We start from the raw sequence: 24,447 nt of genomic DNA, 5'->3' as shown, positions 1-24,447 counted from the left end.
GCTGAGGCTGATGTAATATTGCTGAGCTGTGGAACTTTAACTAACCAGATGGTGAATGATTATGATAGTTGCCATGTACATGGTACTGCTCACGTAGCTCCAATGTGTGTGTGTGTGTGTGTGTGTGTGTGTGTGTGTGTGTGTGTGTGTGTGTGTGTGTGTGTGTGTGTGTAGGTGTGTGTTTGGTTCGGGGCGGCGGGACGGGGGGCTCAACACAGTGCAACAGAGTGCACTCTTTGGGAAGCAAAAGCCACTGAGACATTCAAGAACATGGTGGTGCATTTTTTTTAGCAAGTTGGCCCTAAGTATGTGTGTGTCGTTAAGTGTTTGGGTTGATTAGTCGAGGAGGCCTCGGGGGCTTCTGAGCAGGTCGGCTCCCTCCTCCTCCCCCCCCCCCACCCACCCCCACGCCGGCAGGCCTCGTCTCAGGCCTCGAATTCACTGCTGGCTGACCCCCATCTGCTGGTGGTCCGGCCCTGGTTCCCCCTCCATGTCAGCGTGGTAATGCTCGAAACTGTCGTCTTCTATGTCTGGCAGGCCGAGCAGCTGACGGGTGAAAAGGAAAAGGTTGAGTTAGACAGGTCGTGACATGAAGATGTGTGTGTACAGTATGTGTGTCAAACCACATTTCTTTGTGTGTCATACGGAGGCAGTTTAATGGCGCTTTGTTTTTTTGGGAAACATTCAGTAGCAGGTAAAACAAGATCTACAGCCTTATATTAATAATTAGGCTGATCTATTTTCCTAAACATACTGCACATCCAGAGGTGGAATATTTACGCTTCTCGCTCCACCACAGCTTTAGTACGAGATACTTTGCAAATTCATACTATCAATACAAAATATAATCAACTCATACATTACAGATTTACCTGAACAACAATGTTGTGTATAATTTGATGATAATACTTTTGTTTTTTCCCCTGAAAACACATCAAAGATCTTAAATGAGTCATCCAACATTTTGGGAGACGCCCATATTTGCATTCTTTTAATCCATTAATAGAAATTTACATGTGACAATCCATTCATTTCTTCATTAATGATCCGCATAAGATGCCCTTAACAATACCTTATATGCATCATTATTGTTGACTGAATTAATGGAATTTTTGGGTAAAAGGAAAATAAGGTATTAGGTTTCGTAGTGAAACCACACAGCGCACCAAGCAACACCTATTTTTTATTTCTAAAAATAAGTTTAATTATGTTAGTTTTCATTCTAATGTGTTCCTATTTACCATGACAAAGCTTGAGGAAGAAAGTGCCAAGCAGTGCAAATCAGTTCATAAGTCTGAGGTCAAATAGCAGGAATATTCCAAGAATTCATAAAAAAAAAAACATGCTTTGAATCATGTTCTATATGCTGGTCCTGTTTTGTAACATTTGCCGATAAGCAATGCAACATGAAAATGTCATAACTCTGGGTGGAGTTCAGCATGTTTTGTCCGAACCAGCGAGAACAGAATGTATCAGGGTTGTAACGGACCCAAAAAAACAGTGAGCAGGGGTCACTGTGCTTCGGTTTGGTGCAGTGGGTTAAAAAGAAAACATTTTGTTCCCTTACAGGCCTGAAGGACGTGAAGACCTTCTCCAGCACCTCCAGCAGGGTCTTCTTCCCGCAGGAGGAGATGTAGTCCTGGGCCAACTGAAGGAAGGGAAGGCAGTCCTCACTCTCGCTCCACACGTGCTGCAGACAAAGACAGAAGATCATGTGAGTAGGCTTCATTCCAAACATGTCACGGCGAAAAAACATTGCATGAGTTAACCAATTTGTATGCAGACGCTTAACGTTGCTGAAAGAAGAAAAACATGATTCAGCTTGTGCATGAAAGGAGAGGAAGGGTAAACTTTATTCCTCTGTGTAAATCAAACAAATAAAATTAAAGTAAACTAACACTGTGACAGTAGATGTAATACTCAGGGGGGCTGAATGTAGAGAAACAACTTGCAGGAATTAACCAGTAAATATGTGAAGCTGGGTCAGGGGCGGTGCAGAAGAGAAGAAAAACTAGAACAAAGCAATTAAACCAGAAAAAAAAGTCCTTTTTTCAAGGACATGCTGCACAAAGGAGTGAAAATAACAACATACACAAGGTTATGAATATTTACTTAAATTGTAAGAAATTAACAATAATAGTTCCTGAATAAATCGGGAACAAGGATTAGAGATAAATTCTTGAGAGCACACTGATTTATTCATCTGTTGATTTTTCTGTTTTCATTTATTTTAAAAAATGTGCAGCACTTTGAGCTAGCTAGTCTTTATGAAATGTGCTATATACATAAAGATTATCATTATTATTATGATTATTACATATCTACATACTACTTATGGATCTAAATTCTGACCACTGTCTTCATGGATCATTGCATATTAACTCTGCATCCGGTGCTAAATGTCTCGAAACCAATGGTTAATAATTCATTCCCTTTTGTACCCAGTATTAGTAACGTTTTTCATTAACCCCAGGAATGCATGATTTCCTCATCATAACATTACCACTGATCTCACCACTGCAGCCACTGGGTTGAAGTGGAAATTCAACTTTTAGTTTCATGACTTTTTGTGCCTTATTGTAAAGTGTTACCTGAAGAAAACTTCATTTGTTACGCTCGTTAGATGAACATCCATTCACACATGTGCTGTACAATGAACTGTAACTTTCTTGATAGTTAATACTTACATCAGAAATATTGCTGATGGCCAATAAAACTGTATAAAGTAACAATGAATTGTACGTCCTTCTCGGATAAAAGAGTTCCAGTCAGATTAGATAACAGTAGATAATTGTATTTATAACATGTAACAGATAATAAGAAAAAAACAAGAATAAGTGATAATATGAAAAATAAACATATACAGCAAGCAAAGATTTTTTAATAAATTTGATATGTTTGAGAAGAATAAACCCCAAAATAATCACATTAACATATAAACAATAAAAAAACAACAACAACAACAAGCATCATAGTCTCAAGAGAGACCAGGCCCCCTCCTCCTCAAAAACATATTTTCATACGTTTTCTTACATTTTATTGTATTTTTACTTTGCTTAATTTATTTATCCAACCCATTCCATAAATGCCGCCCACAAATTGTTTTACTGAAGCTCTTCTGCACGATTGTTTTAATACATTTTCCTCTCAAATTATAAAACCCCTCTCAGTTTGTAGACATGTTCTTTATGTTGCTATAAAAGTGGATTAATGTCTTGCTTTCTACATCATTTGTGATTAAAATCAACAAAGTTTGCTACCTCAAAAATCTGCACAGATAAACATCTGCTTGTAAAAGGCTGTTGTACCGCCTCACTTACTTTTAGTGTTGTTTGATTGGAGGTGAAAGGCCAAACTGTTACTGATAATTTATTGGATAATGACATAAGGTGTGACATGGAGGAAATAAGCAGCAGGTGTAAAACAAAAGCAGGTGATCTTAATGTGGAGTCTGCAGGCTTTGAAGTAAATGTTTGGGTGTGTTCAACTAAAAAACCTTTGAGACTGATGTTTGATTTGATTATTTCAGGATATCATCTGGGATTATTGGGATTTCAGTTTAAGAATTCAGGTGATAATAAAAATAGTTGTATTCCTAAAAGTATTTTGGTATTCATACCACAAATTTTGGGTAAATTATTCAATTGTAAAATATTAATTAAATGTATTAAATGCAAAGATCAAAACAATGAAAACCATCCCTTAATCTACACCTTAAAATAGTTTTATATTTTAATTCAGGTGAACATACAGGGGTTTATGCCAAACATGAGGATATTGACGAATACTAATACTAATAATAATTTCTGTTTTGTTATAATAAGGTACTTTTATCATACTCAGGAGTTATTTTTATTATAATAAAACCCTTAAAAATAGACCTAACCTCATGAAAAGCATTTCTAAATGTAAGCCTAATTAAAAAATAAGACCCTCTTCAAAATGCCTAAAGGTATTATAATTTATTAATTCATCCATTGATTTTCCCATTAAAATTCCATTAAAATCTCCTTAATGTCATCATTATTAGTTAGCTAATTTATGGATTTGTAAGGTTTGACTCTCTTAAGGGATTTTGTTTCACCATGTGTGGAAGACGCACTTTCATGGTAGAGTTTTTGAAGTCATGTCAGAGTTAAGTGAATCAGTCCGGGGAATATTGTTTTCACAGTGTTGTAGACGGGGATTATACGGAGCCCTCTGGCTCTCTCTGCTCATGGGTGGTTGTTCCAGTTTTGACACTGATGGATGAACTCTCACATGAGGGTGTGCCTCTGCTGCACCGGGAAAATCTCCATCTTTCAGCAGCTCTCACAAAACAAATCAGACCCTTCTTGTTGTTCAGCTGCTTAACGCTTTATGACCCGACCTGGATGACTGAAAACTACTAAAACTCGCCCTGAGGGAAATTACAGATCTGGAAACAGTGATGTGCAGCTGTGCTCTTGTTTATGGTGGAACTGATCTCACAGCGCCCTCCAGAGAAAGAACACTGCTACAACACGAGACAGAGAGACAGAGAGAGAGAGAGAGAGAGAGACAGTGAGACGCCCTGCTGATAGAAGTATTGATCGAGCCAGAGTAACTAAATCTCAAGGGTCCTGCAGAGAGACAGAGTGTTATTCTGGAGAGAGAACTGTGGAAATGTGTCCATGAATGTCAGTGCTGCTGCAGTGAGCATGCATTAGATTTAAAAGCTGGAGAAAAAGTGTTGTGAGGGAGATAAAGTGAGAGAAATGAAGTTGGTGGTGAGACAACTAACCACATGATGTACCTACATATTGTGTGTTTGACTGTTATTTAACCCTCTGTTGTGTTTTTTTCTTCTCTGTAATGATATTCTGAATAAAATAGCAGCCCCCCCCCCCCCCCCCCCCCCACACACCTTTTGAGCAGCCCTGCTCTTCTGTCTGTGGGACGGACCAAACGTCGTCCTAACACACAGGCATGGTCGGTGTGACATAATGTGTTATTTACTGAGCCTCGGCTCCTTGGGTCATCTCCATCTGCCCCCCCCCCCCCCCACCCCACCCTGTTAGCCCCTGTCACTGAGCAGGAGGAGGGAGGAGCAGGGCCAGCACCACCACTGCACCACACTGGAGTAGGATATAACTCGTGTCAAGACAGTCTGAGGGGCTGCCAACGAAGACACTGAGCTAAGGGCTGGGCAGTATATCAACATTATATATAGATATTGTAATATGAGATTAGATACCATGTTAGATTTGTATAACGTTATATGGCATAAGTGTTGTCTTTTACTGGTTTTAACGCTTCATTACAGTAAAATGTTGTTTTATTATCTGCCTTTGTTCACTTAAATCATAATATCCACATTACTGATACTATTTATCAGAAATCTGATTGTGTAGATATTTTTTGCTCAGCCCTATAATATCGTCACAATATCAATATCAAGGTATTTGGTATAAATATTGTAATGTTTTATTTTCCACACATCGCCAAGACCTTCACTGAGCTCATATCCTCCATATTGTTTTGGGTATTTATAGGATTTTAACAATTTAAGGAGTTTATGTTCAATCATTTATAAACAGAAAAATCCATATGGTGTTTCTTTAAGGCTGACTCTGATATCATATAGGGTCTTTACATGTGGCTGTTTAAGATAAAACAAATTAGGTAAAAGTCAAATGAAATGGTTTGCTATTTCTCCACTATATCAGTGTGGAGAATTCTTAGAAACGTTATTTAGACCATCATGTGTGGAGAACACTTTTAAATTAGTTCACTTTATTTTTTTGTCTAGGCAAACATTTTTTATTCATAAACTTTCACTGGGATTATTTGGATTATGTATCAGAGCAAAGAGCTGTCAATAATTCCTTCAAAATAAAGTTGTGAAAACGTGTCCCTTGTTAATTATTGACTCTAGGTCTGCAGAACAACAACTTCTCAAATAAATCAGTCAGTTAATTAACTATGAAGAGAATTGTCTACTCACTAGTCTGGTGTAAAAAAACAAACTGAAGTTTGAGCTTTTTACATTACATTACATTACATTACATTACAGTCATTTAGCAGATGCTTTTATCCAAAGCCACTTACAATAAGTGTATTCAACATAGGTATTCAAGAGAACTACTAGTCACCAGAAGTCATAAGTGCATCTCCTTTCTTAAACAAGCATCTCAAAGCATAAACCAGAGCAAAAGTACAGTGCAGAGGCAAATTACTACGAAAACAATAATTGCAACAGACTAATACGAATATAATAAGTGCTACAAACTACTACGAATAGGATAAGTGCAGTAAACGAATACGAATTCAATAAGTGCAGCGAACTGATACGAATACAGTAAGTGCAACAACTAATACGAATGCAATAAGTGACAGAAGGAGGCCTTCATTGCTATAAATAAAAAAAAGAATATAACGAAAATGACATTATAATAAAAAAGGCAGAATCTGCTCATTATAATCCCCCAAAGACTACATCAAGTTCTTGATTTGAATATGAGAAGGCCCTTCTGTGTGTTCCTAATGCAACATGAGAAGCCTGCAGAGAGCTTTTATTTTGAAATCCACAGGCCTGGTGTTTTTTTATAACCTGGATGACTTGATGGAGCTGTGTTTCGTTTGGTGGGGGGGTTTATCGCAGTAGATTATGATGGAGGAAAGAAAACACCATCGACAGAAGTGGGTGGAGGTGTGTGTGTGTGTGTGTGTGTGTGTGTGTGTGTGTGTGTGTGTGTGTGTGTGTGTGTGTGTGTGTGTGTGTGTGTGTGTGTGTGTGTGGGTGTGGTGTGCACCCAAACTGAAATGACATCATCTCCTTCACACTTCGGCCCAATGCGCCCCTCTCCTCCTCCTCCTGGCCGTGCGTAATCATCCAAGATCCAAGACAATCCCATCTCCAACCCACCCTACACACACCTACACCTACACCTACACCTACACCCACACCTACACCCACAGGCCCTGCAAGAAGCTCCCACTCACAAAGCTGTCGGTGCCACTTGGACACAGCACGTAGAAGGAGACGCCGGGCTCTGCGTAAAAGTCCAGCCGCCTCTCGTCGTCCTCCTCGGCGAAGATGAGGTCGAACGGGTTCCCGGAGCACCACTTCTCCGCCGACTCCACCAGATGCTTGAACTCCATCCCTCCGTTATCCAGTCTGCGGTGTCCCTGGCTCCGGGGTGATCTTGGTGGTCTTGATGGTCTCTCCTCTGGCGATGATGCTCAAGACGCAAAAAAAAGACGGCATCAGCAGCATCAGCAGCCTACCACTACCGCATCCCACCTCTCAGTGCGCCGCCTGCACGGCCAGGGAAATAGAGATAACACCGTTGGTGCATAGAGCCTACCGGGTCTGGGTGCCCAGACTCTTCCTCCCCACGTTATGAAACCAGCCCCGTCGGTCGCATGCATGCATACGCACAAGGACGCCGGTGGAAAAACGCGATGACGAACAGTGGAGCCGGGCAGCCGTCCATGTCTGAGGCGCTGCAGCCTATAGGCCCGCTGCAGCTGTCTCACACTGCAGGCTGGGCCACTGCATGGTGTTTTATCCTGCAGGAGGGGATTACATTATAGTTATGGGAGGGTTTTTGCATTATGCATTAGTCCTGTAGAAGCTGCGGAAAGAAGAATCATGTGAATGTTTTATAGAGCTATAGACACTATGAGATAAGATAAGATGAGGAATGTACAGGATTACAGCAGCATAGGGGATAGTGCAAACAAGAGACATAGTATAAAAACAACAAGATCAAAAATAAGTATTATAAATAAGCAAATGAGCAATAAAAAAACAGTAAAGAATCCAATATATATATATATAGACACTATAAGATAAGATAAAATAAGAAATTTACAGGATTACAGCAGCATAGGGTATAGTGCAAACAAGAGACATAAAAAAAACAAGATAGTAAAAATAAGTATTATAAATAAGCAAATGAGCAATAAGTAATCCAAAAAAAGACACTATAAGATAAGATAAAATAAAAAACAGTAAAGAATCCATCAAAAATAAGTATATATAAGCAAATATAATATATAGAATCCAATATATATATATATAGACCCTATAAAATAAGATTACATTACATTGCATTACATTACAGTCATTTAGCAGATGCTTTTATCCAAAGAGACTTACAATAAGTGTATTCAACATAGGTATTCAAGAGAACTACTAGTCACCAGAAGTCATAAGTGCATCTCCTTTCTTAAACAAGCATCTAAGAGCATAAACCAGAGCAAAAGTACAGAAACAGACTAATACGAATACAATAAGTGCAAAAAAAATACAATAAGTGCAACAAACTAATACGAATACAAGATAAGATAAGATAATCAGGATACAGGATTACAGCAGCATAGGGTATAGTGCAAACAAGAGACATAGTAAAAAAACAAGATCAAAAATAAGTATTATAAATTAGCAAATAAGTAATAAAAAAACAGTAAAAAACAGTAAAGAATCCAATATATATATATATATATATATATATATATATATATATATATATATAGACACTATAAAATAAGATTACATTACATTACATTACATGTCCTTGTCTGTCCACTATACATTACATTACAGTCATTTAGCAGACGCTTTTATCCAAAGCGACTTACAATAAGTGTATTCAACATAGGTATTCAAGAGAACTACTAGTCACCAGAAGTCATAAGTGCATCTCCTTTCTTAAACAAGCATCTAAGAGCATAAACCAGAGCAAAAGTACAGAAACAAACTAATATGAATACAATAAGTGCAACAGACTAATATGAATACAATATAAAATAAGATAATCCTTTATTAGTCCCGCAGCGGGGACATTTACAGGATTACAGCAGCATAGGGTATAGTGCAAACAAGAGACATAGTAAAAGAAAAACAAGATAAAATAAAAAACAAGTATTATAAATAAGCAATAAAAACAGTAAAGAATCCACAATAACTGAAATATTATATGTACAGACAGAAAAACTATTATAGCTATGAGGAATAGCTATTATAGCTATACTGAGGAAAACACTAGAGTCATCATTGTCTAATGAATGCTGTCTAAATACCGATACTACCATAATATACGTTTTTCCCCCCCCAATAAAGTTGATATAGATTTAGACTAGTTCACCCCAAATCACGAATATATAAAAAACTATCTGATACATAATCATATCCCCATAATGTAGGCTTGGTTTTACTTGCTTAGGATGAGTAGGTTTGGTATGTAATATTTATAATGTGTTTTCTTAAAATTGCACAAGATCAGAAAGCTCTGGAACATTTCTACCAAGTGGTTGACCTTAGACCTTGTGCTAAGATTATTTTTTTTGTTGTCAAACTACTATTTCGAGAGTGAGCAATGAAATCTCCGGCTCAGATAGTAAAATAATATGTGGATACAACATCAATATTCATTAAAATAATGTCATATTTTGACCCAAAACCTTATGTTTTTTTCACTTAATTAACTGCATTAAATGGAAAGTTAAAGCACAAGATACTGTTTTAATGTATTCCTTTTCATAAAAACATAAACTTTCATTCTAAAATATGTATAGAATTACTACTTCACCTAAACTCTCTGACACAATAACAACAACCTTAAATGACCTCCCACCGATGCCATACTGGAAGCCACTGGTTTAACTATCCACCACAGTGTTTACTGGAATGGGCTGCCCATTATCATGCCTCCGGTCTCACCCTCCCTGCTCCCAGGAGTCCTCACCACCAGAGGGCGAGTGAAACCAGCTCACCATCCCATCCCAGGCTGGAGCTGCTCCAAGCTCCCATCAAGAAGCTGCAATAAGACCAGGAAGTATGAGCAAGTGTCCTGCCAAAATAAAAGCGTAGTTTGGGGGAAAGTAAAAGGATTTGGGCAAAGAAACTGTGTCATATATGTTGATTTTTTTCTCTTGTCTCCACTTCTTAGTGTTTGTTTGTTTGTTTTTTTACTCTATTGAAGCTAATTTCCCGTGATCATATTTATTTTATAATCTTCAGTTTGTTTTATTACTTGTTTTACTTTGATCCAATATAGTAACTGGTTTCTTGTGCCATTATGTTTGCATTTAATTGAAAAGTTAATTAACAACTTAAATTAAAATACATACCTATTTTGATATTTTCTCATAATGAACTTCCGGGCTAAAGTGTTATTTAGATAATCGTATTTACATTAAGGTTAAATAAGATTATCTAAATAACACTTGTTTTAGTAGTATGACACAAGAACAAGAATCAGTCACAAATTGTTAATGGCTATAGGTTATAGATATAGATTATGATATAGATAGATAGATATTCCTTTATTGATCCCCATGGGGGAAATTCGGGTGTTGCAGCAGCTCAAGTACAGAGAAACAGATTAAGATAATAAATAAAACATATTATACAATAAAATAAAAATAAAAATCCAATTGTACGAAGAGAGAGGAAAAAAAAAACGCTACAACTAAGATGCTGAAGCAGGAACATACAAAAAAAAGAAAAAAGAAAACAACAATGAATAAAAGTAGAAGAAAAAAATGGAAAAGGAGCAAAGTTGGGAGAGAGCTGCTGCAACAGGCTCCCGGAAGTACATTATGAGAAAGTATCAAAATAGGTATGTATTTTAATTGAAGTTGTTAATTAACTTTTCAATTAAATGCAAACATAATGGCACACAAAACCAGTTAATATAGTGGATGAAAGTAAAACAAGTAATAAAACAAACTGAAGATTATAAAAGAAATGTGGGCACGGGAAATTAGCTTCAATAGAGTAAAAAACAAACAAACACTAAGAAGAGGAGACAATAGAAAAATAAAATAAATACAAAAACAAGGTGTCAACATGTATCAAAGTCCAAAATTGTGTTTGCATATACCTGTGGGGAGAATGGTCTAATGGTCACAGCAGGGGAGATTGTGGCCATGGCCCGACTCTTAATCCAACTTTAGACACCTCCAAAACTCCTCCTCGTCTGCTGAGTCAAAATCATCATTATAACTATTATGATTCATCTATGAGTCGACATTACACTATTTGTACTATTATTATGCAATGCTCAATGTCATTCCTTGTTAGGATCTTAACTGGTTAACACACTAGTAGTCATGTGTAGGTTTAGTGTTTTAAAAAAAAAAGTTTAAAATAGTTGTTGTTTTTTTCTCTGTCTGTAAATATAATATTTCAGTTATTGTTGTTTTTTCTACTGTTTTTTTTATTGCTTATTTATAATACTTGTTTTATTTTATTTTTATTTTTCATTTTTTATCTTGTCTTCTTCTACTATGTCTCTTGTGTGCACTTTACTCTAAGCTGTTGTAAGCCTGCAAATTCCCCCGTTGCGGGACTAATAAAGGATTATCTTATCTTATCTTATCTTATCTTAGGGCTGAATATCGACATCCAAAATGTACAGTAAAGGTTCTAATTGAGGACTTGTCACCAGTTTGATTCCTGAATTGACGTTAGGCCCATACTTCTTAGGACGCTATCCAAAACCATCATTACGTCCACTAAGGTCAATTTAAGCAAAGGGTCCAAGCTGTTTTTTTTCTTTATATATATATATATATATATATATATATATATATATATAAAGCCAAGTATTTATTGCATGATAAGTTTGTTTGACAAAGCATCAACATATTGATAGCTATCATAGTCTGCCCACGTTTTGAAATACAACTGCTGCTACACTAAATGGCTTTTATTTTGAAAGTCTACAGCAGAAGTATCCATGTGGATCATTATAGATACTTTACTACTTTCTTTTCCACAGTCTTTTCTGCTGCCTATCCCTGAGGTTGTGGTCTTCCCCACAGTGAGTGAGTGAGTGTCGGATCTCCCAGCGGATAGACGCGCTCCCCGGGCTGCAGACTGCGGATCCTCTGCTCCTCTGGAAGACCTGCAGCCTGAAAGAAAGACAGACAGAAAGAAAGAAAGAAAGAAAGAAAGAAAGAAAGAAAAAGAAAAGGCTGGAGCATGGAGTGGACTCAGTGTAAAGGTTGGTGAGGACGCACACAGCTGTCCAGCACTCTCCGGGGTCGCTCTTTTGTTTGCAGTGGAGACCCACATTTTCTTTCACCCCAAAAATTAATAAACCAGCAGATATCCCGAAAATGGATCCTTTACAAAATGGGCATAATTGTGAGGAGGACTCGCAGTGTGCCGATGAGGAAGAAGAAGAGGAACAAGTGGATCCAAGAATCCAGGTGGGATTTAAAAAAAAAAATTAAATCCAGATGTGGCCACCAGTGAAAGTGACATTGAGATTGAAAAAAGAAGCCCAGTCAAAGTCAGGTCGTGTAGAATATGAATTGAAATGTTATACAGTGGACATTTAAATATAGATAGATAGATAGATAGATAGATAGATAGATAGATAGATAGATAGATAGATAGATATGTATATATACACACATATATATGTATATATATGAAATATAACTGCTTTATTGTATTAATGCAACAACTACTGTTCCACTCAACACAAGTTATTATTTACTGAATGTGTCATCTGTGCATGAAATTGAATAGAATCTTAAATAAATTGAGAGTTCTTGTCCTTTAAGGCTTTCTCACACACACACACACACACACACACACACACACACACACACACACACACACACACACACACATATACACGTGCATGCTCAGCAGTCTGGTAGACAGAAGTCACACAGTTTGGCCTCCAGACTCACAATCTGTTTTTTAACCCTCTTTCCCTCCGTGTCCTTCCATGCATGCCTTGTTTTCTGTAAACAGGGAGAACTGGAGAAGTTGAACCAGTCCACAGATGACATTAACCGCTGGGAGAGCGAGCTGGAGGTAAGACCAAACACCAACCACCAACCACCAACGTGAATGTCATCATCATCAGTGCCTGTCTCCCTGCTGGGGTAAACACTCCCAGTCATGGATGAACTAAAACACCAACCTCGAGGAGCCATTAAGTCTCACATTCAGATTCAAAATCTCACTCTGAACAAAAGGGAAACCCCGTTGGAGCTGTGAGATCATTCATCTTGTTTCCAGTTGGGTTTCACGAATCTGCCTAGCAGCGAGGTCATCATAGAAACTGTTTGCATGGAAAGTCTTGCAAAGATGGAGATTTTTTTTTTTCTAAATGCGGGAGCTGCTTCTGTGGGAAAATCTGGAAAAACTGAAGCGGCTGACTGTCACTCCTCCTTAATAACGCTGCAGCGTAGGAACTCTTAGTGCTACAAGAGGCGTAACTGTGATCTGAATGTTAAATATAATATTTGAATGGCACATTTGGAGCAATGTAAAACCCAAGTGCTCTCCTTGTTTCCTTTAAGAACATACCTCACATTTTTTTAAAGCAGGAAAAAAGCTGCACAATGCATTGAGAAAGAGCAGAAAGATGGAGGGTGGTAGTTTTTTGTTTTTTTTACAGCGCTCGCCTGGATTGAAACGCTTACTAGGAAGGTTACTGTTCAGCAAAAGTCAAAACATTCCAGAGGCCGTCCATGTTTTCTTTTCCTCGAAGTAGGCCCCTTCTGTTTCTCATTAGACCTTCACTCACATCCAAATGCCACAAGGAAGTTGCAGGAATAAATGTAGAGGACAGGATTTGTATACACACACGTCTCAATGTTGGGACTATTATTAGAAATGGCTTAATTTAGATTTTCCAGATAAATACTGGATAATTGCTGCTCAAGTTTACCCATCTGCTGTGAGCGGTTTTTAACGGCTGTTTGCAGGGTTTATTCGGTGGAAAAACTGGAAATATTTCCATAACTGATATAAAAACATACACAGACACAAGCAAACATAGAAGGAAAAAAAAAAGAAGGTAATTCGTCGTGAGGCAGAATTAAAGTCGGGGAGCTGAAGAATGTGAGAAGTGCCGCTGGCAGGCTGCAGGCTGTTTCCCTGCAGAGTCTGGAGTTGATTAAGGAGCGTGTACAGTAGATTCAGAGGATTCAGGAAAAGCCGAGGCAGCGAGGTTAAAAATCCAACCTCATATTTGAGGTTCTCCACTCTGCCAACATAAAGTTAAAAACCTCTCATGGCAGAGATTCAAGATTGCGTTTAGAGATGAAGAGTGAGTGACATCTCCTACAATGTATACATATGACTGGACAGAATATACTTCCTAGCCTTCATGCTGCATCACTATCTTTATGCAGGAACAGGAAGTCAGGAAACATCATGAAGTCACAGGAAGTGTGCTTCCTGTAGCGCCCTCACCCTTTTTCTTCTTTTACCCTCGCTCGTATTCTTCCGTCCGTCGTAACGGACAGGATGCAGGTGTCGCTGTCTTTCAAACTCTCCTCTCTGAGAATTGCAACACATGCAGACTCACACTAAGTAACCCCGGCGTATAGATTAGGAGATGACAGACGTCGCCCATGAATAAAAGGTCTACTGTCACCGTGCCACCTTGGGCTTCACCCCAAAGAAGCGCACACACACACACACACACACACACAGAGATATTGCCAATTGCGCAATAACAGTTCTCAAAACATGATTTAACCTCCAAAGAATGTAGGCACAACCACACTCAGGAGCATGCAAATAAAAGTGAGACACAGCAGCACTGTATATCAGTGCATGTGCTTGTATTTGGCTTATGGTTTAGTGGTGACTTGAATTAGAAGAGCCGTTTTGGAGGCGCCAGGCCAAATTGATCAGGGCCAGCAGGACAGTACATGCTGCAGGGCAAGCCGACTCGTGGCTGAAGCTTAAAACATTAAAGTCTTGAGTAAAGTAGAAATCTGGGATTTGTTTCTAATTACATGTTAGAAAAGAATTGCAGAAAAAGTGCAAAAATTGTGAACTAAAGAGTACTGAATTGTGGCGTTACACAATCATGCTGACTGGCTCTCAGTGTTGGATAGTTTTGAGCAAAATGACACGTTTCACTATCAGAATTTGATCAGTTCAGCCGCATGATATTTGGAAAGTCCAGAAGTCACGTTTGAATCATTTTATATCCATTCAAGTTATCATAGGTCTAAACTGGCATGCTCTTCCTATAGAGCATGCACATCAACATTCATGCTGTGCAGCAGTGAGATAGCCAGCATGTGGTACATTCTGTTACTGTACATATGTGGCTGGGTGGTTAATTGCACATTTTTCTGTGGTGTATCTATTTAATGAGATAAACTCATATAACATTTGTAATCCAAGTATTTTTTAGAGTTTCTACAGCTAGATGAATTTGCAGTAGCTTTAAAAAAAGTCATGTTGTGGACATTTTATTCAAGGTTCTCAGTAATATAAATGATAATGTCAGGCCTTCTTAAATGTAGGGAACAGACCTTTTTTCTCTATCAGTCACATAGAACTGGTAAAAATGTAAAATAAAAAAAAAAAATACCTTTAAACTTATGCATACTGTATCAGTGATTCATATTTTAGCCTAATAAATAAGCTATTTGATTGTATTGCTATTATTGCTAACACAACAGGATGAGTGGTCAACTGACAATGAGATCAATAGATGATAAAGTCTATAGAAAATAATGAATCTTGTGTATGTATCTGTGTCTAGGACTACCGTCAGCGGTTTCGCGCCGTGCTGGTGGAGGCGACATTGAAGCTGGACGAGCAGGCGAAGAGGGTCGGACGACCTGTGGACGAATCCAAACCGTACTGGGAAGCCCGCAAATTAGCAAGACAGGTAGAGACACACACACACACACACACACACACACACACACACACACACACACACACACACGTACACACACATTCACAAAAGAGAGCTGGTGTGTCGGCAGATAGGGAGCGTGAGGTCAGGCTTACTGAGGATTACCGATGAGAAGTTTAAGGAGCTCAGTTTATATCTACTTAAAGGGAGCACAGTCACGTGATGCCTATTTTTAAACTCAGTCACACCTCTGTATCCTAAACTGGTGTCACACAAACAAACACACACCAACACACACACCGACCCAGTGTGGGAAAGAGGAATTAAGCTGCTTTAAAACTGCTGGTTTTGGCATATTTTTTTTTCCACAATCTGTGTTGCCTCCTTTGCTGCACTGTTGCAGGTAGAAGCAAAGCGGGGAGCGATGGTCGGGGCATTTGTGTGTGCCGCTCCCTCTCTGATGGGTCACGTCCTTCACCGTTTCAGTCGCTCCGGCCTCCTGAGGCTTTCATCTGATTGGGCAGCACCAGAAATTTAGAGTCCGGCAACCCCCTCTTCTCAGCCAATAGGGAAGAAGCTTATGAGTCGTTCATCAGATGGCTGACATTTGTGTGTCAGAGCTGAGATGTCAAACTGAAATAGATTTTGTATGTGTGTGTGTGTGTGTGTGTGTGTGTGTGTGTGTGTGTGTGTGTGTGTGTGTGTGTGTGTGTGTGTGTGTGTGTGTGTGTGTCCTTGCTTATCCCTGTTGCTGTATGACAAACTACCTGCCAGTTACACGAGGGAGTCTGGGATTACTGGGAGGTTTTGAATTTTGATGGCACCACGTGAAAAGATGCAAAGCCTTCCTTAGCTTTGTGCACGTGTTTATGGGTGTGTGTGTGTGTGTGTGTGTGTGTGTGTGTGTGTGTGTGTGTGTGTGTGTGTGTGTGTGTGTGTGTGTGTGTGTGTGTGTGTGTGTGCATGATCTGGGGGGATTAAATAGAGCAAAGCCGATGAATCCCCAAAGTTAAACTGGCGTATTGTCTGGTCATGATTTATGGAGGAATATTTAATATTTAATACATGACCTACTTTAAAGGAATTCAAATGCTTATCCTCACTGACCCTAACAACACACACACACACACACACACACACACACACACACACACACACACACACACACACACACACACACACACACACACTTGCACCTACCCCCACCCAATAGCCAGTCTCATACCCCAACCCCCCATGTTTATCCTCCCACATTCCAACAAACTGGGGTTCGGTGTTCAGGAATTTGCCTCTACTGTCCTTTTTACCCAGCATTGTCTTCTGCCCCGCTGCCTGTCTGTCTCCTGTACCCCTCTCTCTCTCTCTCTCTCTCTCTCTCTCTCTCTCTCTCTCTTCCTGTTTCCTCACCTCTCTCCACGTCCTCACCCTCCATCTCTCACCTCCAGAAAGCTGTAAATGGGGTGAATTTTCAAGACAAAAAGGCGTCAGACATGATGATGCCTCCGACACGTGAATTAAAAAATGAATCATGTGCACAGCCAGCTCGTGCATATGCGAGCTGACAGCGTGTCATGGCATTTAAGACTAAAACCATTGTATTGTTTTCCCTCACATACAGTCAGATATTGTGGGCTCTGTGACATCAAGTTAATTAACTGATAACAATGCCCCCTCAATGCTCAGCAGGCTTCTGTGCCACAAAGATAACGGGGAAATTGTGTCCTCCACCCTCGATGCATGCTGCTCACAGAGGCAGAGTCACTGTGTTTGGTCAGCTACGCCACTGACAACACTGTGAGTAAAACACCAAACCGGCATGAGAAAGGAAGTGTGCTGCTGGAGGACGGTCACTTCTGGGTGACTTTTTATTTTTTTATTTTTTTATCTTCAACTTGACAAAAGCCATTGATTGATAGTGTTAAAGTCTCTGTTTCTTCTCTATTCCGTCCTCATCAAATATCCATCATCGTCCTTCTGTTTTCCCCTGCACCCCTTCTCTTCTCCGAGCCTGGGAAATGGGTCATGATGGGAGACAAAGAGGTCGGAGTCATCTTTGCCAGTCAAACTAACAGATTAGGTGCAAAGATCAGCTGTTATCTTCCCACTCCTTTCCTCTCTCTCTTCACCTTCTCTAAGGGGCTTCGACAAACCAGGATAAGTTATCTAACCTGTCAAGATAACGCCACAATAGACACAAAAGATGCCCGCTGCTGGATTTTCTACAATTTGCGCAAGATGATGCAGATCCACGCTTGCTCACGTCACCGTAGGAGCCGTTATCATATACATGGCTGACAGTGGCAGGAGGTCATGTCACGGGGGTTAATGCAACAGAAAGCCAGGGAACGCCGTGAGAAAAAAGCGTGCAACAGCTGAGAGGACCTACACTGACCCTTTTGGGAGCTGTTACAGCTGTTTAATGTGAAACGTGTCGCTCATAGTGACGAACACACAGAGAACTGCGGTTCCCCTCATCTCTATTGGTAGCTTAGCGCAATATTTTGCTTTTACGTCACACATCTTTACTGTTTTATGGTGCTTTCACACCTGTAGTTTGGTTTTGTGTGCAGAACACAGCGGCAGTAGGAGCTCAAACTGTGTTGGTTCCACTCTTATTATACATTTTGTAAGGTATAATGTGTCAAATCCCGAACATTTCAGTGTTCTAATGCACACTGTGAGTATAGCCATATCATTAATAAAACTTTTCTAAAAACAAAGCACCGAGTAGCAGATTAAGGTAGAGGAAAACAACTATTTCTATGGTGGGGTCAAGTTTTCTCTCCTGTCATCTATTGATTTTTGCAAAGAATACATTTGAATCTCAAACAATCTATGTTTAAATCTGTAGAAACTGTATCGTTTTAACATGAATGGAAGGCTTTATATCGTACTTTAAAATGGCCGTTTAGCTGCAACAATAGCAAACAATAATCCATTCAAAATGCTCAAGGACAGAGTCATTACCATTGTAGTATACGGTCACTGCAGACAGGCTAATCAGTTAAAACAGGACAAGGGGACTTACAGACGTGTTGTAAAATGTCAAAGTGTTGAACACCACGTACAATAACTGATTTCCCTTCAGCTTAAAAGGGAAATGTGTTCTAAATTAAACTCTTGCTCTGTACAAAATGTTCTTTAACCCCATTAAGCAGTTAAAGGACCAGAGGAAGAGTAACAGTGGGACGGCCTGCTGTTGCATAATGTCTCAGATGCATGTAAAATGATACGCCAGTTGGCTAAGAGCAGAGTATTTAACATACAAGTTTGCTTTTTTGCATACTTGAAACCATTTCAGTTGCTTAAACTGAAGATCTGTACGATGGATAGAAGGGCTAAGATGTTGGGTTCTTTTATATGTTTGTGATTTATGGTTGATATACAGCGGTTGAGCTTTCCTCAAACATTCCATACATATGTATTGTGATGTTAATGTGTGTATTTATGTCTGTGTCACAGCCCAAGCTTATTTCTATACGGTTGCTTTGTCTTGCAACAAATTAATTCATATTAGTTTATTATTATGCCTTTAAATATAATACTTTCACCAGAAAGTAAAGGTGATTGTCTAAGATAAGTCCTTGCTATAACTCATTTCCATGTGGGAATCCTCAAATGCAAAGTTTAAAGATATAATATCCCAATTCAATTTACAAATTACCCAGATAACCCAATTTTCATTATCATTTCTTATCTTTTTCTAGGAAAACCAGATTTTTTCCCCTCCCTGTATCTGCTTAGTATTCAGCCAATACATTGACCTTTAAAGTGACGCCTGTCTTGAGTGGAGAGAGTGGGTCCAAATATGTCCAGCATGACGGGATGAATCCTCCTATTGACCGAGACTGTGGGCAGGAAAAGCCCACTAAAAGTGTGTCGAATTTTCTTAGCGACAAAGCTCCTGTTTGTCCATTGGAGGAAGGCACGGTTGTCTTTCCGTGTCTGTGTGCGAGTTATTCGCCCCTCTATGACTGTCATAAGGAATCGACTGCGGTTCTTCTGGAGGAAATGTAGGTCATAAGATAAACACAGAGCTGGAAGCAGCACAAGGTCAACCGCTGCACTCGTACCATGTGGGAACAAAGGCTGGGCCAACCTGCTGGTAGAGATTAATGTCAAATTAATGTCACAACGCTATGATTTAAGCTTTTCACACTCAATCGAGTGAAATCCCAATCCATCATCAAACCCTAAGTTTAAGCAGGAAATTTGTAGCTGCCTCGCTTTCACACTTGATGTTATTAGAGCTATAACGGATTCTTCTCTTTGATCTCAAGGCCCAGCTTGAAGCCCAAAAGGCCACTCAAGAGTTCCAGCGTGCGGTTGAGATCCTGCGGGCGGCCAAGGAGACCATCGCCCTGGCCGAGGAGAGGCTGCTGGAGGAGGACAGCCGCCAGTTTGACTCCGCCTGGCAGGAAATGCTCAACCACGCCACACAGAGGGTACACGAAACATGACGCAAGACAGCTGAAGAATAGGGGAAAAGTTCCAAGCTTGCATGAGGGTTGAAGTTTAGACCGAACGCTCCCATCTTTTGCTTCGTTTCTACAATGAATAAAAACCTCTTGGTTGTTTCAGGTGATGGAGGCCGAGCAGACGAGAACACGCAGTGAAGCCGAACACAGGAAAACAGCGGCCAATTACAACTCTTGTATCAGCCACATGAGGCAGTTGGAGAAGAAACTCAAACGCTCCATCCACAAATCCAGGTCTGTTCCTTTGTCTGCGCTCTGAATGTCTCCTTTATTTTTTTTCCCCCCTGCTCGGGCCTCGCTGTGTGTGGGAAAGCGAGGGGCTAATTTGATGTCATCTGATGCAGTCCAGATGTTTCATTTGTTGGTTGTGCAGTGTTGGGGTGTGCTCCCTTTGTAAGAGCCAAGGAATGTGACTGCTCACAGAGGAGTGTTATTCTTCCAGCAGTTTCTCCAGTGACAGTTGGCACAGTTTCTCCTTTCCCTTTCTCAGTTTTTCTTCTTTTTTCTCCCCCTGTAGGCCGTATTTTGAACTGAAAGCCAAGTGTTATCTACAGCTTGAGGTACGTATGTTAGCATGCTTTTAAACAATTTAAAATTTGAGGCCAAAACAGTTCAAAGCCCTGGAGTTTAAACATTTTTAATAACATTTGTCATAGCTTTCCATCCAGCACAATCATTGTTTAAAGTTTTAATATGACAAGTATTTCAGTTTATGACCAAATACCTTCAACACTAATGAAAGCTGTACTTTATTTAGTCTAAATAAGTAAATGTTAGCATGCTAAACTGAGACAACATGGTAAACAATATACAAAAAGATGTTCTACAATAAAGATAAAGCATTACAAGCTCTGCCAATATTTTTGAAAAGGTAAACACTTCCTATCTCTTTACTGGACGTGGTAATGATATGTTTATCTCCTCCCCCCTTGTTTAGAAGGGTTATATTTGGATACAAATATTTTTCATATATACACATTTGTTCAGAAAAATAGGCGCTGACAAACGTTTATTGAAATTGACATTTCAGTGTCAGACTGTTTGAAAGATATGGGACTAATGAGAAATCGGCCCAATATATATATTTTGAGTATGGAGCAAAAGAATGAATTCATAATCTATGTTCAGGTTCACTTCTTCCAGTGAAGTTAATGGACTCGGGACCTGCCGCTAGTGTCCCAAATTTAGCTCAAAAGTACCACTGTTCCACAGTACAACCACACAATGCTACATGACTTTGGACTCTTAGTTGTGGTCACTACTACTACTGTGTAAATGTTATGCTCACTAAGCATAGGAAACAGTGTGTCAAAAAAGTAAATATTCATATGTAAACACAGTTTTACCGAGACAGTGTGTTTACTGAAAAACTGTTTAAACCCTCATAGCAACTCAAGCGCCATGTGGAAGAGCGTCAGGCCAAACTTGTGGCTGCCAAGGCCGACTACCGCACAGCACTACGCAACCTAGAGAGCATCTCCGAAGAGATCCATGCCCAGCGACGCTCCCTCGCCATGGGAACCAGGGAGCAGGGTGTCGGAGCGGAGGGAGACGGGCCCAACGAGGACATCACCAACTTCACGATGGAGTCCGACGGTCTGTCGAGTGAGTACGACTATATGCATCCACATTAAGTTTGTTTTTTTGTGCATCTGTGTGTCTGCATGTTTAATGTGCATCTCTGTGTGTGTGTGTGTGTGTGTGTGTGTGTGTGTGTGTGTGTGTGTGTGTGTGTGTGTGTGTGTGTGTGTGTGTGTGTGTGTGTGTGTTTCAGTGGTGTCCGTATCAATTGAAGAGGAGGGCTGTCACAGTAGCAGCTCAGAGGAGGAGACCGACACTCACTCCACCTCCTCCGCCCAAACCATTCCCTCCTCATCCTCCTCCCAGCCTTCCACCTCTGCCTCCACCCCCTGGACATGCCCCGCCCTTTCCCCTCCCCCTCCCCCTCCTCCTCCACCCCCTGCTCGTGCCTCTCCTCCTCTCCCTCCGTCCTCTCTTCCTCCTCCTGCCCCGGTGAAGAGGAGTTAGCGAGCCCCTGTAGCCCTCATGACCCAGACCCAGTGTGGGGTTCCCAGCATGCCTCACCTCTCCTGGGCCCTCGCAGCCAGTGCAGTGGAGCTTCTTCTCCAGACTGCGACCAGGAGAGAGGTGTGTGTTCATCACATCAGTGTGTAGATGTGTGTTGAATTATGATGATGATGATGATGATTCAACATGTGTGCGTTTGTATTTTTGAAGCCTTTTTAAAAACAAAAACAAAAACATTTCAACCTTTAGTTATGCGATATGCTTATACTTTTTCTTTCAGAGTATGTGAAGAAGATCAATATTACATTTCATGTTTCAAGTGCATAAAGGACAGTGATGGAGTCAGGACATGTGTAGCATAGCTAGCTTAGCATGAAGACAGAGGAGAAACCACAAGCCTGGCTCCGCCAAACGTTCAAAGATCTGAATACCACCACCTCTGAAGCTAACTTTAGCTCCGACTCCAAGTAATACACAAAGATGATTGAAATCTATATTCTCGTCGCCCTATGGAAAAGGAAGCATTTTTCCAAAATATTAAACTGGATAATGTCAAATAAAGATACATTTCTGATTCATAACAAATATTAATCAATTATCCATTTCAGGCATTATAAGTGGGTTTGAGAGTCTTTATTGCAAATTAGATTTAGATGTTGATACATTATTCATCAAAAACAAAACAGTTTCAGCACATAACACCAATATGAAACTTTAATCATAACTTGAAATAGCTTAGCTTTTATTGATACTGTGTAATAGTTATCAGGATTTAGCCTGATTTTGTCTAATATAGTATTTAGCATATTTTTAATATACAAAACCAATATCGTACACTCCGAAGATTCTTAAGTATTTATTCTGTCCGTTGGGAAGAAAAAGTAGTAATGTGGTCCACTCAAACCGTAGATATTACTCCAAACAAGTATCATTTGTTTATATATAGAAATATAGGCTTTCTTGCATGGAATCTTAACTCCGGGTGACCCCAATTAATATTTTTTTATTGTGCAAAAAACAGCATGCTGTTCACCATGCTAGAGGCGGATGGCATTAACTGGAAAATGAATGCCATCCGTGTTAGGTTTTCAGTAGAGTTCCGTTTCAGTCAGCAAAGATAAAATGGTGTATTATTGTTTCATTTAACATGCATATTTATTCACAGTTGCATGCCCTCTGTTTCTGTGTGCTGCAGGTGACAGAGCAGAGGGAGCGGAGGCGACGCTAGAAGCCGGTTTGAACAAGTTGACCTTGACTGTAGCTCAAAAACAAGAAGAGGACTCCGGGGACGAACAAGACCCACATCTCATTAACCCTGAAATACCCTCTCCCAGCTCAGCCACAAACATTCTGTTACTCAACAGTGTCTAAGGAACTTCTGTCTGGACTCTGTGGCAGAAGAGAGGAACCTACACACCCCAAGCTCAAAGCACCCTGACATCGTGTCTTCATATTGTCTTAACATCCGATGGCGTCATATTAGAAGGTGCTATAAGTAGTGTTTTTGAACATCAGTACATCATTTTCAAGTAAATTGTGAACCTGTTGTGTCAACAAAAAAGAGCAGGGACAGGAGGGGTCGGTCTGTGTTGGTATCATTAGTGCTAGCATTATTCAAAAAGATGCATTTCTCATAAATACCCATGCTTTCTGCTGCAAAGAGAGACTTTGTTGCCATGAAACTGATTTCAGTAGCTCCATTTCTGTTTTGTACAGCAGTATGGGAAATTGTCTTTCCTTTGGCATATTGTAGAGGCTGTCAAATTTCTCAAATAATGTTGTAACATGTCTACAGCTTTAAAGTAATGTGTCAAACATGTATTGATGTAAATATAATACAGTTGGCACCACTAAGATGTCAACAGGGAGCCTCTTTTTTTGGATCTGTATCTGCACATGAGGATCAAAATGGGACAAAACAAGATGCCGAATCTTGGTTCATTGCTTGATCTGCCTGGATTATTGAGCTCCTCTTTTAGCTCCTAAATGTAAAGTTGAAATGTAAGATGCCGACTGTTTAGGCGGAGTAATTGTCAAGGAGGAACGCGGAGTGCAAGCAGCACTCTGAGCACTAAACAAAAGAAGAAACTCTTCAGACGGGACTGGAAACAAGTGGTCTTCCATTTGGATTTGTGAATGAGTGAGTGAATGTTTTAACTGCAGATCACCATCTGAGGTGGTGGTGATTGAGCACATTATGTGAGTGTGTCTTGTGATTTTGAGTAATGATCAAATACTACCCTGTAGAACAGATAATCTATATTTATACTCCTGTATTCTTGTATTTGAACAGTGGTTTGTGGTTACTATTGTTATTGTTTAACACAAAATAAGCA

The 24,447-nt window shown here is 39.8% G+C and overlaps 2 protein-coding genes across 2 annotated transcripts; one reads left to right on the top strand and one right to left on the bottom strand.

Moving 5' to 3' along the window:
- Nucleotides 1-438: 438 nt before the first annotated feature.
- On the bottom strand, nucleotides 439-7,267 carry mturn (maturin, neural progenitor differentiation regulator homolog (Xenopus)). The gene is made up of 3 exons (XM_054606670.1): nucleotides 6,964-7,267; nucleotides 1,568-1,690; nucleotides 439-546 (listed from the first exon to the last, which is right to left on the bottom strand). Exons 1-3 carry the CDS (start codon nucleotides 7,120-7,122, stop codon nucleotides 439-441), a joined length of 390 nt encoding a protein of 129 aa, XP_054462645.1. The 5' UTR covers nucleotides 7,123-7,267.
- Nucleotides 7,268-11,786: 4,519 nt separating this feature from the next.
- On the top strand, nucleotides 11,787-24,447 carry LOC129097391 (SH3 domain-binding protein 5-like). Its single transcript, XM_054606231.1, is given in 10 exon segments — nucleotides 11,787-12,186; nucleotides 12,743-12,805; nucleotides 15,507-15,635; nucleotides 19,886-20,050; nucleotides 20,187-20,317; nucleotides 20,601-20,643; nucleotides 21,472-21,688; nucleotides 21,858-21,992; nucleotides 21,995-22,231; nucleotides 23,307-24,447. Coding segments are annotated over 10 exon segments (1,389 nt in total). The 5' UTR covers nucleotides 11,787-12,093; the 3' UTR covers nucleotides 23,483-24,447.

This window comes from Anoplopoma fimbria, chromosome 10, assembly GCF_027596085.1.
Source record: "Anoplopoma fimbria isolate UVic2021 breed Golden Eagle Sablefish chromosome 10, Afim_UVic_2022, whole genome shotgun sequence".
In the NCBI taxonomy this organism is placed as follows: Eukaryota; Metazoa; Chordata; class Actinopteri; order Perciformes; family Anoplopomatidae; genus Anoplopoma; species Anoplopoma fimbria.
The sequence above is the reverse complement of the archived record's forward strand: the minus strand, read 5'-3'. Positions and strand labels throughout refer to the sequence as shown.